At 46.9% G+C, this 18,118-nt stretch overlaps 2 protein-coding genes across 2 annotated transcripts in view; one reads left to right on the forward strand and one right to left on the reverse strand.

Moving 5' to 3' along the window:
• The first annotated feature begins 265 nt into the window (after window positions 1-265).
• Window positions 266-18,111, forward strand: Jpt1 (Jupiter microtubule associated homolog 1). Its single transcript, XM_021635513.2, has 5 exons — window positions 266-400; window positions 10,503-10,645; window positions 11,271-11,368; window positions 12,548-12,566; window positions 17,138-18,111. The coding sequence occupies exons 1-5, from the start codon at window positions 345-347 to the stop codon at window positions 17,284-17,286; spliced, it is 465 nt and encodes a 154-aa protein (XP_021491188.1). The 5' UTR covers window positions 266-344; the 3' UTR covers window positions 17,287-18,111.
• Armc7 (armadillo repeat containing 7) overlaps window positions 2,271-18,118 on the reverse strand; it is a 33,953-nt gene continuing 18,105 nt past the window's right edge. The window contains exon 3 of the mRNA XM_060386411.1: window positions 2,271-2,409. Within this exon, the coding sequence (XP_060242394.1) occupies window positions 2,375-2,409 (35 nt within the window). The 3' untranslated portion in view covers window positions 2,271-2,374. The remainder of the gene's footprint in view (window positions 2,410-18,118) is intronic.

The raw sequence follows: 18,118 nt of genomic DNA on the forward strand, positions 1-18,118 counted from the left end.
ACCGCCGGATAGTCGAGGTGGGGGAGGGGCGACCGTAGCGGCCAGGCCGTGTTCAGGAAGGGGGCGGGGCTCAGGCTGAGCCGCGGCCTGCGCAGCCGGTCCTGAGGCCGAGCTGTGACTAGCACTGTAGACAACCAATAGAAACTAAGAGATCCTTTTAAATCGCCCAATGGCGGCCTGCGGAGGGTGGGCCCTAGAAGCCCTATAAAGGCAGACTCCGCGGAGTCCCGCGGCAGCAGAGGCTCCAGGAGCGTGGCTGGTCGACCTCGCAGAGCTGTCTGCGCCGGTTGTTCCCAGTCCCCTCAGCGGTCTCTCTGCGCCACCCTACCTCTTCCCTCGGCGCCATGACCACTACCACTACCTTCAAGGGTGTGGACCCCAACAGCAGGAACAGCTCCCGGTAAGGCGGTGGGGCCGGGCTCGAGCCCTGCAGGGTTTGTGGGAGCCGCGGGGCGTTGGCGGTAACGGGCTGGGGGCGCGGGGCTCGCGCCCCGGAGGGTGGCAGGGCAGAGGAGTGGGCGCCGCTTTGTGTGGCGGGACTGCCTCGGCTGCGGCCCCGCCCCAGTCGGCGGCTCTATTCTTCTCTCCCACGGAGCGGCGGCTGAGGGGACCGTGGGTGGCGGCCCTTAGCGGTGCGGCAGGTTGGAGCCCGTGAGAGTGTGCGGGAGGATCGGCTTTCGGTCGTCCGCGGCGACACTGGTCGTGTCCAGGATGGGGGCTTGGTCTCCGAGAAGCCCAGGGAGCCTGCATGGCCCTGGGTTCTGGGCCCATTGTCCCACCCGCGGGCCACGCGCTCCTGCTTCTGGCCTCGGGCGTGTGCTGGCCCCGGCCTTGGGCGCAGCGAGCAAATCTGAGCTCTGATCCTGCGCGTCCGCGGGCTCTTGCCCTCGCGGTGGCCCGCAGGGTGCCGGGGTCTGCGCAGCAGGTGCACCTCTGGTAGGGCGGGGCTGGTCATCCCGTGCCTCCACTTGCAGCCCCGGATCGAGTCCTCTTCTGCGAGTGCCTCCCCGCGCCTAACAAAGGAGAGACCCGGTCTCCTCCCCCTCCCCACGCCCACCTCCGAGTGCGCGGGGCCGCGAGCCGGCTCGAGTGGGTTTTCTGCGCTCAGACCCTCGGACCTCAGTCCTTCCACGCCACCTTCTTCACTTCTCCCATTGACTTGGGCAGAATGAGTTCACCCCAGCGCAGGCTTCCCTTGGAGGAGGAGGTTGCCTGTGCTTGGGCGGGGCCAGAGAGCCATCCATTGTCTCTCCATTAGTATGTAGAAGCTTTCTAAAAGCTGGAGACCTTGCTTGCCACCAGTCAACTGCATTTTGAAGGGGAGCGGGATGTTTGGACTGGGACCCTCTTTCTATCCCTCACTTAACTTGGTGGGAGGTTTTGGGTTCTGTGGAGGGAGTCCACATCTTCTCAGCTGATGGCACCCAGTCCTTTCAGTCCATTCAGATGCCTCGAGCATCTCTCGGATCTTCCTAACGGCTTGGCTCCCTTGTTCTCTGGTCGTCTTTTCTCCATTGGTTGGGTATGGCCAAGCCTTGGGGTCCTGGCCAAGTGGCACAAAGGGAGCCATTTTGTGGGGCTAAGAAGACAGCCGTGGAATAGCAGTATCTCACGGGGGTTTGACAAGTCGCCAACAAAAAGCCGCCTCGGAGGAAGCACTGGGAGGAACAGGCTGTGTCACTCACTGCTTTCAGTTTCACGAAGTAGTGAAAGAATGGTGAGATGGAAGTGAGCTAAAGGAGCGATTACAGGGCGGGGCAGAACTTGAGAGTGTAGACTTAGGAGACATGTCACTCCCTCTTGCTGTCATCCTTCAAATGAGGCAATTTGTTACAGAGGACACAGGGACAGACTGAGCCCTGGGGTTTTGTTTCCTGTGATAAGGCCAACTTTCTGCTGGTCCGACTTTGGTTACTGGTGTGATAACGTGTAATTTGGGTTTTATCTTTTGGGGTTCAAGCTCAGCTCAAGGCTTTGTAAAGCATTTCAGAGCCCAGGTTCTTTACAAGTATGTTTGACAGGTGAGGCAAATAAATGCAGGTGTTACATCCGGCCACTTTGTTTGTCATCACTTGCCCTCCAGCATTGATGCTCATGTTCTGCCCCATTCTTCTTACTTCCTCAGTAATGTGCTTCTTGCTCTGCAACCTCAGTGATGAATGTGCTGTGGTAGAGTGATGGGGACTTGGGATTGGAAGAAAGGAGTTATTTTTTAAATTGCTGTCTGTGGTGTAACATTTTTGGGTCTTAACTTGGCAATCCTGAAGCAGTTACCATATATGTGGTTCAAAAAGAAGGAGTCAAAACCAAAGCTCAAGTACTTTGTCTTGCAAGCAAATCCTTTGTTTGGGAACCGCTCTATTTCAGATGGTCTCTATAACACTGACGTCATCGGGGAGGTAGTACCTGCTATGGAAGGACCAGTAAAAGTTGGACTAGACAGAGGTTTAACGATTTTGAAGCTGGCTGGGTGCTAGTGCTCCCCTGCCCTTGTTTTTTCATGACCAAAAAATATTTACAAGTCCACTATGGTTCTGAAGAATTTCATGAGGTTTTAATTACACTTAGGGAAGAAAGCCTCCCTCCTCCCTGGGGAAGGAGAAAGGACAAAGAGGCACATTGGATTTGATTCTAATATTTCAGTTGTCTTTGGTCATTTGAGGTAAAAATTCAGAACAGTCTAACCCATTAAGGACCTGTAGGGATGGCGCTGGGATGGGTTAGCCTGTACAAGGTCCACAACCAAGGCAAGACCCTAGGTTCCACCCTCAGCAGCTCCCCACTTCCCTACCCAGAAAAATCACCCCAAAATCTATCTATACCTTTTAATTACCTGGATGTGGAGTGTAACTCTGTTATCCCAATACTAGGGAGGCAAAAGTCGGAGGGTGGCTTCCACGCTCCAGGCCAGCTACAGCTATGTAGAGCTATCCCGCTTCAAAATTTTTTTAATTTAATGTATGATTATCATCTTTATAAACTATATGCCTTAACACATTTATCTTGACTTATATAATTAATTTATTCTGGGTATGTTTTTAATATCTGAGACTTAAGAAATAATAGCTATTTATTTTTTTGGCATAGGATCTCAATCCTATGGCTTTATACTGGCCTGGACTCAGTACGTAGAACAGGTTAGCCTCCAACTTGTGATCTCCTTCAGTCTCTTGAGTACTGAGATTAAAAGTGTGCAGACATAGTTTTAAATGTTTATTTTTATTTTTATTTATTTATTTATTTTTTACAATTTGTTTTTATTTTGTGTGTTGGTGTTTTCCTGCATGTATATCTGTGGTGTCAGATCTTGGAGTTACAGACATTTGTGAGCTGCCATGTGGGTGCTGGGATTGAACCCTAGTCCTCTGGATGAGCCATCAATCAGTGTCCTTAACTGCTGAGCCTTCTCGCCAGACTTTTTTTTTTTGAGACAGCCTCTCACTGTATGGCCTCAGTTGCTGGCCTGGAATTCAGTATGTAGGACTGGCTGGCCTCAATCTCACGGAGATCTACTTGCCTCTGCCTCTGGTGTACTGGTATTTAGGAGTGGCTATCCAGCTGAATATTTATTTTCCATGTTTGTCTCTAGGTTTTTTGGTTTCCTGGTCCTGGACTATTTCTTCTATAGATCTCTGCCTTCTCCCTAGAATGTGACATTAGCCTCTCAGTCAGTAAAATGCCATGCTCAGGCCTGGAGAGGTTTAGGAATATGTGTGTTTGAGTGTTGCTATGTGTACATGAGTCAGGTACCTGTGGTGGGCAGAGGCATCCAGTCCCCTGGAGTTACAGGAGGTTATGAGCCACACAGTGTGGGTCCTAGTATCTGAACTGTGGTCCTTTGCAAGAGCAGCAAATACTCTTTTTAACTGCTGAGCCATCTCTACTTCCTAGTTGATGTCATTGTGTGGCCTCCATTTTTTTAAAACTATCGATTATATTCATTTTTATTTTATGTGTATGAGTGTTTTGCTGAAAGTGTATGTATGGGTATCACATGTGTGCCTGGTCTCCACAGAGGCCAGATCCCTTAAAACTGGAGTTACAGATGGTTGTGAGCCACCATGTCAGCACTGGGAATTGAATCTGAGTCCTTTGGAAGAGCAGCTGGCCAGTGTTCTTAACCTCTGAGCCATCTCTTCAGCCCTTTTTCTTGTAAAAAAAAAAAAAAAAGATTTATTTATTATGTGTTTGTTGGAGGGGTGCCTGAGGAGTCTAGAAAGTGTGGGATCCTCTGGAGAGTTACAGATGTTACAGATGGCTGTGAGCTGCCTGACATGGGTGTAGGAAAAGCAAGCTCTCTCAAGGCCTGAGCACTGCATCCTACTAAGACCCTACTGTCACATTCTAGGGAGAAGGCACAGAGGCCTACAAAGAAATAGTCCAGGGTTAGGAAACAAGAAAACCTTAAAGTAACTTCGTGGGCTCCTCCCTGAATACAAACATGGCATTGTTTGATTGCCTGTTGATGCACTGGAGCACTTGCCCCAGTCTGCCAGGCCAGAGGACTTCAGTGCTGTCAGTCAGTGAAAGCTGGCAGCTGCTCGGAGCCTCCAGAGTCTACTTCTGTTTGCTGGCAAGAAGCTGAACCACAGAGCAGAACCAAAGCCCAGCACTGCCGGCCAGCCTCATTGGTACTGGGCTCTTCAGGACCCCTAAACTATCTATGGACAGCTTTTGTATTGCTAAGTGTTGTGGAAAAGAAGATTGCGTGACTGAGGAAATGCTGACAGTAAAGTGGCAGTGTCCATAAGTCAGGTTTGTTGCAGACAAACAACCTTTATCCTGTGCTGCATGGCTTCCTCTGTGCTGTGTGCTGCAGGGCAATGAAGATTCAAGAAGACATCCAGGAGTACTTGTGGCTTCCCTCCCCAGGAGCAGGAGCACTAATCTGCTGGTGCTCTCTGTGTTCTAGCTGTGCTCCTGAGCTCACGAAGGAAGCAGGGGTAGGGTGTGGGAGTGGGGTTTAAGAGATTGGCTGAAGGTTAAATGACACTGAAAGGAAGGGTGGAGCATGCTTGAGCCTGAGGAGATAGACCAGGAAAGGCACCAAGTGGAGATGGCCTGCAAAGTGATAGAAGTGGAGAGGAAGGTGGCTGGATCTTGGTTTTTGTTTGAGAAGCAGTCACATTACCAGAGGGCCTGGACAAGGCAAAGGAGGGCAGGTTTCACTGCTTTCTGTAGACATGTGCAGTGTACAAGTACTAAGGCCAGGTCCAGCCTGAAGGAGCTGAGGAGCCAGGATTTCTATCTAGGGATCGAGTGTGGACAGCAGGGAAAGTGGTGTTGTGAAAAGAAACTGGTGTCTGTTTGGCACACATCTGTAATCCCAGCACTCAGGAGTCTGAGAAAGTAGGATAGCAATTTCTATGCTAGCTGAGGCTGTATGGTAAGATCCTCTATAGAGAGGAAAATTATTTAATTCTCACTCTGTAGTTCAACCTTTATTGTACATACATCCCAGGGCTGCCTCAGACTTTCTGTGATCCATCTCTGTTCCCTTGTCTACCTCAGAAGCAGTCTTATTAAAATTGTGTGTATGGGTATGTATATGTGAGGCCAAAAGAGGGCACTGAGTCACCAGGAGCAGGAGTTCCAGGCTTTGTGAGCTGCCTGACACAGGTGAACTCAGGTCCTCTCCACTGAACCATCTCTCTGCCCCTTCTCCCTTTAATGCATGTGTACGTGGGTGGTGTGTTTCTCTGGCATGTGTACGGAGGTCACTGTGGCCCCCTGGGATCTAACTCAAGTTGTGAGGCTTGGTAGCAAGCACCTTTACCTATCTAACCAGTCCAGAAGCCGTCTTTAAAATAATTTTAGGTTAATAGCAATGAAGGAAAATAGGAAGACATCCATCTGAAATCCATTCGTGAGAGGGAGCACCCCCATAGCATTGTGGGCGTGTAGATGGTTTTAATAGTAGCTTGTGTACATGATCACCGTGCTCCAGATTATATATAAGTATGGTGTTCCTATAATAACAGCCTGATGGGGCAGCTACTACTGCCTGCCCTCGTTGTACAGAGGAGAAACCTGAGGCATAGTTAGGCAACTCACACTGAGCTGGACATGATGGCTCACTCCTGTAATCCCAGTACTCAGGAGGATTTTTGTGCGTTTGAGGTGGTTTGTTCAGATTTATATACCTATATGTGTTTTTATACCATTTCACCCTATTAAGTAAACAGTATACTCTTTTGTTCTAAACTTGATTTATTTTCTAGTCTGAGGAGGAAAAACCGACCACGTGTTTTCCTCTGATATGCAAACCATGGCATACGTCTGTCCCTTTGGGTGTGGAACCTCCACGGGTGGCAAACCTGGCATGGGTGGAGACACTGTTGAAGTAGCACCTGCTGGTGCTCTCTCATCCCGCTGAGTTGGGGCACCTGGAGATAGTCTGTCCCACACACTGAGGGTGCCCACCAGGCCCAGTCCAGGTAGTCCTGGGAATCAAACCCAAGGCTTCATGCATGCAAGTGTTCTACCAACTGAACTATACTGATAGTCACTTTTCTTGTTTTTTAAGGCAGGATTTTGTTTTTAGCCTAGGGTTAAGCTTATCCACTTTAGTCTAGGCTTGCTTCAAATTCACAGCCGTCCTCCTTTCTCAGCACTTGCCTTCCTGGGATTACAGGCATGAGTTCCAGTGCCTGGCTTTTAGGTTATCCCCTCACCCTTTTAAAATATTTTATTTATTTTATGTATATATGAATGTACACCTGCACACAAGAAGAGGGCATTAGAGGATAGAGCGGTTTTGTGAGCCACCATGTGATTGCTGAGAATTGAACTCGGGACCTCTGGAAGAGCAGACAGTGCGCTTAACAGCTGAGCCATCTCTCCAGGCCTCCCCTCCCCCACCTTTTCTTTCCCTGTGCTTTTGACCACCAGGATTCCTATAACCTGTCCTTAGGTTTAATTAATTTGCTATAAAATAAATTCAAGGGAACTCCCACACTTATGGGTTTATCCTGAAGGCTATAATTAGGCCTAGAGTAAAGTATACAGGAAAGGTGCTAGGCTTTCATGGCTACTGCAAGTACTTCCCCTCCAGGAACCTCTAGTTTCAGCTACTTAGACTTGTCTTTTGTTCTTTGAGGCAGGGCCTCTTTACATATAGTCTTGGAAGTACCTCACTATGTAGACCAGGCTAGCCTAGGGCTCAAATCTGTCTGTCTCTGGTAGTGCTGGGGATAGGCATGCACCACTATACCTAGCTCTCTTTTGGGTTTTCACAGAGACGTCACTGCTGCAATTTAAATTGTATAATATGGCTAGACAAAAGGCACATTCCAAGCCAGGGGTTGTGGCAAGAGAATCCATGAGTTCTAGGCCAGCCTGGGCTACCTGTGACCCTGTCTCAAAAAATGGAGCTTGTGGACTGAGTAGCCCAGGCTGGCTTTGAACTTAACTCTGGTTCTTCTCTATGGCCTTTTAAGTGTTGGGATTATAGGTATGGGGCCACTAAGCCTGTCAAAGAAGCAGAATCTGGGTCTAACAGACACAGCAAGAACTGTTGAATTACAGACTCTTTAAGCACACATGGCTTTATAAAATTGAGCATGTTAATTAAGCCACAAGGCAAATGTCAAAGGATTCTTATAGCACAGTTTAGCCTGTCTGTTGACTTTTTAGCTAGAAATGAATGAGTTAGAAAGACTTTTGGAAACAAACACACTTTATTTTTTGTTTTTTTGAGACAGGGTCTCTATGTAGCTTTGGCTGTCCTGGAATTGAAGAAATCGTCCAGCTTCCTGAGTGCTAGAATTAGCATCAGCTGCCACACCTAATTATGTATTTAAAAAAACAAACAAACATTCAAAGTAAAAAAAAAATTACGTGTCTTGCCTGTATGTGCATGTGTACCACTGTATGCCTGTGCCACTGGAGGTCAGAAACTGTTCATTGGGTCCTGCAGGGCTGTAGTTAAGAATAGTTGTGAAGGGAGGGGATAAAGGAAGGGGTACAGTAGGGATACAAAGTGAACAAACTGTAATTTATAAAAAATATAAATAAATTAAGGAAAAAAAGAATGGTTGTAAAGCTAGGCAGTGGTGGCACATGCCTTTAATCCCAGCACTGGTAAGGCAGAAGCAGCTGGATCATACATAGCTCTGAGTTTGAGACCAGCCTGGTCTACAGAGACCAGAAAAGCCCTGTCTCAGAAAAACAAGACAGACAGACAAATGGCTGTACAGCCACTGTGTAAGTGCTGAGAGCCAGAAACCCCCTGCAGAGCGCCAAGATCACTTACGCACTGAGGTAGCCCAGATCAAAACAAAGAGATATTTGTCATGTACGGTAAACTTGTTTCATTAGGACAGGTTATTTTTTCTTTTCCTTTTAGTTTTTGAGACAGGGTCTCATGTAGCCAAGGCTGGCCTAAATTTGCAACGTGTCGGAGGATGACCCTGAGTTCCCTCTGGCCCCCAAATTTGGGGATTACAGGTATAAATTGCCACTTGGCTCATAAAGACAGTTTCTCAACTATTTTGTGTTTTCACTCTATCTTTTTTTAGTCCTGCCCTGCTGGCCCCACTCTTCCCTGTCTCCCTTCTACTCTTATGGCAAAAATACAATTTCATGTATCTGCAATCTAGGATTCCTAAATGAGGACAAATGCCGTTGTTTCTCTGCATCTGGCTCATTTCATTTAACGTGCTGATCTCCAGTCACAACCATTTTCTAGCAAATCACCCCCTCCTGGCCCTCTTTGTGGCTGAGAAAAGCTCCATCTAAAGATCAGTCTAGCCTTGAACCCACATCACCTGCATCTGCCTCCTGAGTGCTGGGATTAAAGGTGAGTGCCACCACCTTCCTGCAGCTCCATGGAGCTTGTTTGACATGCTTCCTTTGTCTGTTGCCTGTGGCAGGCCACCTAGGCTTATCACTTGGCTGTTGTGAACAGTGCTGCAGTAGACACAGGCAGCCATGTATTTGGAATTTGCTGATGGTAGAGTTCTTCAGGAGCTGGTCAGATGGAAGGTTCAGTGGTTAAGGTACCTACTTCCTAGGCCCGAAGATCCCAGGAACACACAGGTGGAAGAGGAAAACCAACACTTGAAAGTTGTCCTTTTGGCCTGGAGGTGGTAGTACATGCCTTGAATCCCTGCACTTTGGAGGCAGAGGTTGGGGTCTGAGTTGGAGGCTAGCCTTCTCTACAAAGTGAGTCACAGCCAGTGCTGTTAAACAGAAAAGCCCTGTCTCAAAAACCAAAAACAAGCCAGGCCTCTGCCTCCACTGTTGGGTAAGATTTTATTTTTATCTTTTAATGAAGTGTCTATCTGTGTCTGTGCATGTGAGTGCAGTGTGCAGAGCTAGAGTTGGAAGTGGTAGTGCGCCCTAATATGGGTCCCTCAGTAAGAGCAGCATACAGTGCTGAGCCATCTCTCTAGTCCTAAGAGGCTTAGGTCTTACATTAGGGTTTGATAATTTTAAATTGATTTTTTAAGAGGTGATAAGGATCCAGTTTTTTGTTTTTTGTAGATGTGGATATTTAGATTTTTCAGCAATATTTGCTGATTTTTTTTTTTAATAAAAAGATTGCATTTATTTTTACTTTAGGTATGCAAGTGTTTTACCTGCATGTACATATGTGCTCTGTGTGCCCATAGAGGCCAGGGGAGAATATCATATTTCTGGGAACTGGACTTACAGATGGTTGTGAACTGCCATGTAGTGCTGAGCCACAGACTTGAGAACTGTGATGTAGATAGATCCAGTCCTACACCAGGCTGTCCTTGAACCCATAGAGACCCTCTGCCTCCCATGTGCTGGGTTTAAAGGCTAGCCCCAATATTTTAATGTATGTATATGAGTGCTTTACCTAGATGTAGGTGCAGGCACCATGTGTGCAGTGCCTGCAGAGGCCAGGAGAGAGTGTCAGGCCCTCCAGAATTGGAGCTAGAGAGCGTTGTGAAGCACCGTGTAGGTGCTGGGGGTCCAGCTTAGGTCTTAGTAGGCAAGTACCTTTGTCTGCTGCACATCTCACTTGCCCTCAAGGTGGCTTTTATATGTATAGTCGTCTGGTTTTTTGGGTGACTGCTGTCTGTTGCTGTAGTTCATGGGGACCTGCAGTCCTGCCTCCCTCTCCCAAGTTCTGATCACAGGGGTGTGCTGTCTTGTCCAAGTGAGAAGTGCTTTCCAAATGAACAAATAAGTTTTTCTTCTGAACTTCTTCTCAAATATATTTAGCTAAGCCCAGAGAGATAAAGTCCCTTCTGCCTCTTACCCTTCTCAAAGGGACACAGCCAGTTAGCTTTGATGACATTGGGTGTTGCAGCTTTTGGATGTGGTGGATGGCCTACTGCATGTGGATAAAGGACTGTTGGTATCTGTTTTGACCTGCAGCAGTGGGTTTTCATCTGGATGGTCAATTCCTTCCTGTTATGCAGTCTTGGCAGATGGGGGAGAAGGGTAAGAGAAGTAAAAGGTATTGAACATAGTTACACTGAGGAGTGTTTTGGTGTGATCTGAAGTTAACATCTTACTATTGTTTCTAGGGTTTTGCGGCCTCCAGGTGGTGGGTCCAATTTTTCATTAGGCTTTGATGAGCCAACAGAACAGCCTGTGAGGAAGAACAAGATGGCCTCTAGCATCTTTGGGACACCTGAAGAAAATCCCCCATCCTGGGCCAAGTCAGCAGGTGCTGGTTTGTTTCTGCAAGGTTACTGTGCATAGCCCAGGCTGTCCTAGATCTCATCTTATAGACCTCAAACTCAGATCTGACTGCCTCTGCCTTCTAAGTGCTGGGATTAAAGGCGTGCACCCCCACACTTGCCAGCAGGTTTTACAAGATAACCCTTATTCAGAGTCCGATCCAGCTGGATTTGGTACTGATTAGCAAAGGCTGAACCCAGAGCAAGCAAGAAATAAAAATACTGGCTGGGTGTGACATCACACCCTGTACTCCAGTACTTGGTAGACTCAGGCGGGGTGACTGGGAATTCTGGGCGCCTAGGGGGTAGTAGGTACCAGGGCTTTTTGAGAGTAAGGATCAGAGGCAGAGTGGCTCTAAAGTAGTTTTTAGCTTGTCTGCCTCCGAGTGTGTCTTTCTTCATTTTGTGATATGAAACTAACACAGCGTTCTGTTTTTGTTCTTCTGCTATCTCCTTTTTTTAAATGATTAATTTTACATGTTCTGAGTGTTTTGCCTGCAAGTATGTATGTACCGTGTAGGTGCTAGGAATGGAACCTGGGTCAGCCTGTGTTTGTTCTTAATGGCTGAGCCATTTCTCTAGTCTCTTACTGTTGTATATATTGGTTTCTAGGTGCCAAGTCTAGTGGTGGCAGGGAAGACTCGGAGTCTCCTGGAACACAGAGAAGTAATTCCTCTGAAGCAAGCTCTGGAGACTACTTAGACCTCAAGGTCAGTGTGATAACAAGACAGGCGAATGGGCTCTGTGGCTGTATGTCCTCTTGTTTTCTTTTTTTTCTACAAAAAAATTTTTTTTTCTTTTTTTAATTAAGCTGAGTGGTTTTGGTGATGAAAGTTAAAGTGTAAAATCACACAGAGAGCCAGGCAAGTGGGCTGAGGGTGGAGCTCAGCTGAGTGTTTTCCAGCTTGCTAGAAGTCCTGGGCCTACATCAGTGTGGTAGCTCGTTCCTGGGAGGTGGTGGCAACAAGATCAACTACACAGGGAGTTCTAGGCCAGTCTAAGCTACATGAGCTCCTCCTCTTCCTCCTCCTCCTCAAAAAAAAAAAAAAAAAAAGCCTGCAGGAGGCCAGGGAGTTAGACAAGTGAGCTAGCCTGGCTGGCCCACCTAGATGTCTCTTAACATTAGGTCAGTCTTAAACCCTTCAGCATTGATTCTGTGGCCTTCTGGATCCCTCACCTTGGAGTTGAAGGACTATGTCAGCTGTCTGAAGGTTTGAGCTGGACTGCAGGAAATGGCAGCACTGATGTCACAGTGGGATGTAATTGTAGATAGTTTACACTGAGTCCTCTGGGTGTGTATCTGGGAGGGCGCTCACCTGGGAGGAAGTCTTTCTGACTAGGTACCTCAGTACTCTAAGGCATCAACTTCCAGGTGTGGGGAGACTGTGCGGCAGCTGTGGGGCAGTCAGCACCCTTCAGCAGCTGCCTAGGGAAGGAGAGAGAGGAGGGTCAAGCCTAGGCCCCCCCCCCCCTTTCTGAGAAAAGATCTGGGTAAGAGTGTGTGTGTGTCTGTCTTTCTGTCTGTCTCTGTGTTACTGGCTTTGGGTGTTTGGAATTCTGCATAGTTGTATAGACTTGCCTCAGACTGCACTGAGGTTATGGGATCCTGCACTTACCTAAATAGAATTTTTTTTCCTTTTTGGGTTTTTGAGACAGGGTTTCTCTGTGTAGCACTGGCTGTCCTAGACTCTGTCTGTGTAGACCAAGCTGGCCTTGAACTCACAGAGATCTGCCTCCTGAGCACTGGGATTAAAGGCGAGCATCATGGCAGCCCAGCCCAAAATGGGATTTCACATTTAATTTCAACAGGGTTAGCTGCTCTGAACTATGACCCTTTTATGTGTTGCAGAATTCAAAACAGGAACTAATTCTGAAATTCTCTTTTCCAGGGAGAAGGTGATATGCATGGTGAGTACATCTGAGCACTGGAGATGCTGTTTCTGTAATGCTGCGAGGTCTCAGTTAACATGCAAATCATGTCTCAAGGGCTGCCATACCCTTGAAAAAAAAAAGTCAGGTAGTGCAAGCCTTTAATCTCAGCACTCAGAAGGCGGAGCCAGACAAGCCATCCCACTGGTGTCAAGGTTAATCTGCTAGAACTGCACTAATAAAGAAAAACAAAACAAAACAAAACAAAAGAACCCCTTTTAAAATACATAATTAATCAGGCCAATGTTTGGTATGCTTCTTGACATTTCTCATAAGAGGCTCTAGGCTGGAGAGATGGCTCAGGGTTTAAGAGAACTGGCTACTCTTCCGGAGGACTCAAGTTTAAGTCCAACCCACTTGGGTGTAACATCCTCCTCTGACTTCTGTGGGCATCATGCATGCACATTGTGTATAGACATATACATTCAGGCAAAACATTTATAAACAGAAATAAAGCCTTAGGCCAGGCATGTTTTTTTGAGACAGGGTTTCTCTGTGTAGCCTTGGCTGTCCTATACTCACTTTGTAGAGCAGGCTGGCCTCAAACTCACAGAGATCTGCCTGACTCTCCTAGGTGCTGGGACTAAAATCAGGTGCTACCACGCCCGGCTGGTGCACATGCCTTTAATCCCAGCACTCTGGAGGTAGAGCTAAGGCATTGAGAGTTCAGGCCAGCCTGTCTACAGAATGAGTTCCAGGATAGCCAAGATTACCCAGAGAGACCTTGTCTCGAAAAACCAAACCAAACCAAACCAAACTTTAAAAAAACAGGGTCTCACTATATAGCTCTGTTTGGCCTGGAACTTGACTTTGTAGACCAGGCTGGCCTCAAACTCACAGAGACCTGAATTCTGGGATTAAAGGCGCGTGTCACTGTACCTGGCCAGTATAATGGTTTTTCGTCTTGTTTTTTGGTAGCACAAGGGGTTGGATTCAGGGTTCTTTGTAATCTAGGGGAGCACTAAGGATCACACCTAATCTTCTCTAGGCTTTGCAGTTCTTTTCCTTTTCACTTCCAGAACACTGCCACTGTTAGACCATACGTAACAGAACCTGCTAAAAAACAGCCCCTTCCACACACAGCTCACCTCCCTGTGACTGCTAGCAAGTACTCTTAACCATTGAGCTACACCCCTACCCAGCTAATCTGATTTGCGAAAGTGCATGTTATTCTAAACTTTGGAGCTGGGCAGTGGTGGTCCCCACCTTTAATCCCAGCACTTGGGAGGCAGAGGCAGATGGATCTCAGGAGGTTAAGGCCAGCCTGGTCTACAGAGTGAGTTCCAGGACAGCCAAAGCTATACAGAGAAATCCTATCTCAAAAAACCAACCAAACAACCAAACAAACAAAAAAACTTTGGAAAGCCTGGAGATGAGAGAGCCCTGAAGATAGAAGCAGTGTGTCTTAAGTGGTGGTCTCCTCCCTAGCTGCCCTAGGACAGCTGCAGAGCAGGCAGGGGATAGCTTACTCAAGTATGGAGTCCTCTCCAAATGGTCAGCAGCAGTTTGTCCCCTGGCTATTCTGGGCTCCTGACTACTGTAGCATTTAGCTCATTTGTCATAAAGTAGCAACTAATATGTACTTGGGTCAAAGGTCAGCTCCAGTGCTTCAGTTAGCTTCAAGGGGGAGGATGCCTTCAACATGCTTACATAAGATAGGCTTAAAAAAAAAAAAAAAAAAAAGATAGGCTTAGTTAATTTCAATGTACGGCAAATTGCTTAGACCCCTAACTATAAGAATGGTTACAGGAGGAATTTGGACCTGCTTTTAGTGGGGAGGGCTGGGTCTGGTGGCCCTGTAAACCATATTCTCAGCATACCAGGAGGTGAACAGGACAATCAAGAGTTCAAGGATCAGTTTGGGCTGTAGGCTGCAGAAAGTGGGGTTGGGGGTGAGCTAGCTAATGAGCTGGGTGTGCTAGTTTCTGTCTTTAATTTTGTTTTGTTTTGTTTGTCGAGACAGGGTTTATCTGTGTAGCCTTGGTTGTCCTGGACTCTCTTTGTAGACCAGGCTGGCCTTGAATTTGAAGAGATACGCCTGCCTCTGCCTTGCCAAGTGCTGGGATTATAGGTGTGCTATGTCTTTAATTTTTAATACCAGCATTTGGGAGATAGGAAGAAGGATCTCTGTTAGATTCAGGCTTTCTAGGGCTACATAGTGAAACGTTGTCTCAAAAAAAGAAAGGGAAAAAAAAAGGGGACGAGTTTGGACTGTAGAATGAGGCTCATTGGTAGTGTTGGCCCTAGCAAGTGAGTGGCCTGAGCTTATCAGCTTTGCAAAAATAAAACCAGATGTATGTGAGGGAGAGAGGAAATTTAGACAGCAGTTTTCCTTCTTACCTGCAGGCAAGATAAAGGTAGTTACTGTCAATCATTTTTTTCTTTTTAGGCACTAGTAGTTATCTCATTGATGGGCTAAATAGCAAGTTAGGATAGGTAAAGTTTATTTTGATGTACAGGCTCTGGGTTTGATCTTCAGTGCTGCTGTAAAAAAGTATTCCTCTGTAAAATTACTAGCTTGAACATTGGTATTCATTTTCAAATTGCCATCAAAGTCATACCCTACGCTTGCTTTTAGTTCCCATTTTTTAAAAATTTTAAATGACTTTTTATTTTATGTGTGTGGGTGCTTTACCTAGTTCAAGGAGGCCTGAGGACGGCGTTGGATACTCTGGGACTGGAGTAAGATCGTGAGCAGCTGTGTGGGCGCTGGCACCTGAACTGAAGTGGGAGAGTAGGCAGTGCTTTTCAATGGAGCCATCTCTCCAGCTCCCCTGCTTTGTTTTTTTTTTTTTTTTTTTTTTTTTAATTTTGAGAAAGGGTGTCATTCTGTAGCGTGGGCTGGCTTCAAATGTGATAGTTTACCTGCTGTCCCTCGAGTGTGCTGGATTACAGGTGTGCACACTGCCAGCCTGTCGACATTCAGCTCTTATTTTCTTTTTAGTTTTAGTAGCCCTAGCTATCCTGGAACTTGCTTGGTAGACCAGGCTGGCCTTGAACTCATCTGCTTGCCTCTGCCTCCCTGAGTGCTGGATTAAAGTTGTATGTCACTATCACAGGGCTTTTTTTCATTTTTGAAGCAAGGTCTCTGATAGTCCAGGCTGGCCTTGAACTCTATTCTCTCTCCACTTCCCAAGTGCTGGGGTCATGGGTGTGTGTCAGCATGGTTCCTTCCCCTTCATCACAGTGACTTAGAACACATACCCTCCTGTCACTGCTTGTTTAGTATTTAGTCTGCAGAATAACTCTCAGTTTCTTTTTGGTTTTATCAATCCAAAAAAAAAAGAGAAAGAAACAGATCCATTGGTGAATGATGCAAGACAAGTGTAAGATGGTAGGAATAATAGTCTATGAAAACTGCCTGTCATAGAGAGGCTAGAAGATAACTTTACCTTTTTTCTTGAGACAAGGTCTCTATGCAGCCTTGGCTCTCCTGGTACTCAGTATATACCAGGAGCCTACAGGGATTCAACACTCTCTACCTCCCGAGTGCTGGGATTAAAGGTATAGGTCACAGTGAGTTCCAGGACAGCCAGAGCTATATAGTGAGACCCTGTCTCAAAAGAAAAACAAGGCAGGGTAGTGGTGTCATGAACCATTAATTCCAGGACTAGGGAGGCAGAGGCAGGTGAATCTCTTAAAGAGTTAGGGGCCAGACTGTTAGGCTACACAATGAAACCCTGTCTTGAAAAAAAGAAAACCAAAAAAAACCCCAAATGGGTGCTAGGTGAGAGCTTCCTCTTTGCTGTAGATCTATCTGATCCTGTGTCTTGGGTAATGAATGTAGCCAGACACTCCATGGCTCTTTTCTCTCCCATTTTTTAGTTCATAACTATGAGATGTCATTTTAGGGGGGGAAGCGCCATGCTGGATTTTATATATAGTTGAATATAGTTATGTCATTCCATGGTTATTGAGTTCAGGATTCATAAAGGGAGTTGCCATTGCCAGTATGGTAGCTGGGCCTGAAATCCAGCATCTGGGAGACAGCATTAGGAAGGTCACAAGTTCAGAGCTCTTGGAACTGGGCACATGGCATGCTGTGCCAGCTCCAAGACCTGAATGGAGATCCCCATCACCCTGAGATGGGGCCACATCCTCTGGTAACCCAGTTCTGTAGAAGGTGGAGACTGGAGGATCAGTAAAAGACCCATCGTAAAGGAGTAAGGTCAGAACTGATGGCAAAGTCACCTTATCATGCTCCTGGCCTCCGTATACATACAGAGGAGTGCAGACACACAGTCTCTAAACATATTTTATTTTTATTTATTTTTTAGAAGTGGTGTCACCTTGTAGCTCTGTCTGGCCTAAAAACATTCTATGTAACGAAGTATGACCTTCAGCTCCTGTCTGTTCTCCTGCCTCCACCACATGGGATTAAAGGCACTTGACCTGTTTGTGTAAATTTGAAAACCACATACACACAAAACAGGCAACACACTAACAGGTTCCTCCTTTTCTGGGTATAGGACCTCAATTGGTGACTTTTAGTATCTTTTTTTTTTTCCCATTTGTGTTCTCAAACCATTCTCAAACTCTTGTCTTCCCAGAAAATGTGGACACAGACTTCCAAGCCAACCTGGGGCAGATGGAAGAGAAGCCTGTGCCTGCTGCGCCTGTGCCCAGCCCAGTGGCGCCAGCTCCTGCGCCATCCAGGAGAAATCCTCCTGGTGGCAAGTCCAGCCTGGTCTTGGGTTAGCTTCTTCTGTTGGAACTCTGTCCTTCTGTTTGTTTTTCCATGCTTGTGAACTGCACAACGTGAGCCTGACTGTACATCTTTTGGATTTGTTTCATTAAAAGAGAAGCACTTTATGTACTGCTGTCTTTTTTTTTTTTTTTTTTTTTTTTTCCTTTTCTTTTCTTCCCCTGCTTTCTCTTTCTCTGTCTGACTCCTGGGTCTGAGGGCATGGCATGAATGTTTTCTAGTAGTAGACTGAGTAGTGGGCTGTTTCTAAGAACAAATGATCTGTTTCCTGACGTGTTAGAGACTCTTCCACCAGGGCTGTTGATGCTGTCCTTGGCTGTCTGTGATGGGATGGACAGCCACAGGCCCTGCCCTGCAGCCAGTCCACCTGTACCAGCTGTCCATAGTCATTGCTCTGCTCTCCTTGGTGTCGCCCCAATGAGGCATCCTTTGCTAAGCAGCACCTTCCTGTGCCATATGGAATGATGAAAGCAGCTGTACCTCACACCCCGCTGCCTGCAAAGCAAAGGAGCTGCCTTTTGTACCCTGAAGATGCCAGGGGTCACTTTGACTGGCCGGCTGCTGGGCAGAACCACCCAGGTGCACAAGATGGCTTCAGGTGTACGACCACGCTGCCTTGGAATTGCAAGGTGAAGCACACAAGGGAGGCAGTCCCAGAGTGGGGCTGTAGGTGCAGGTCCCACAGGGACCTCCTAACGGAATAACTCAATGATGCCATGTGCATGATGCTGGTGCTTGACCACAAAGTCTCATCCTTGAAGCTTGTACTTCCCAGTCCTGGACTGTTGCTTAAAGTAAATAATCCCACCTTTTGAAGCACCTCGTC

Source organism: Meriones unguiculatus, chromosome 7, assembly GCF_030254825.1.
Source record: "Meriones unguiculatus strain TT.TT164.6M chromosome 7, Bangor_MerUng_6.1, whole genome shotgun sequence".
NCBI lineage: Eukaryota > Metazoa > Chordata > Mammalia > Rodentia > Muridae > Meriones > Meriones unguiculatus.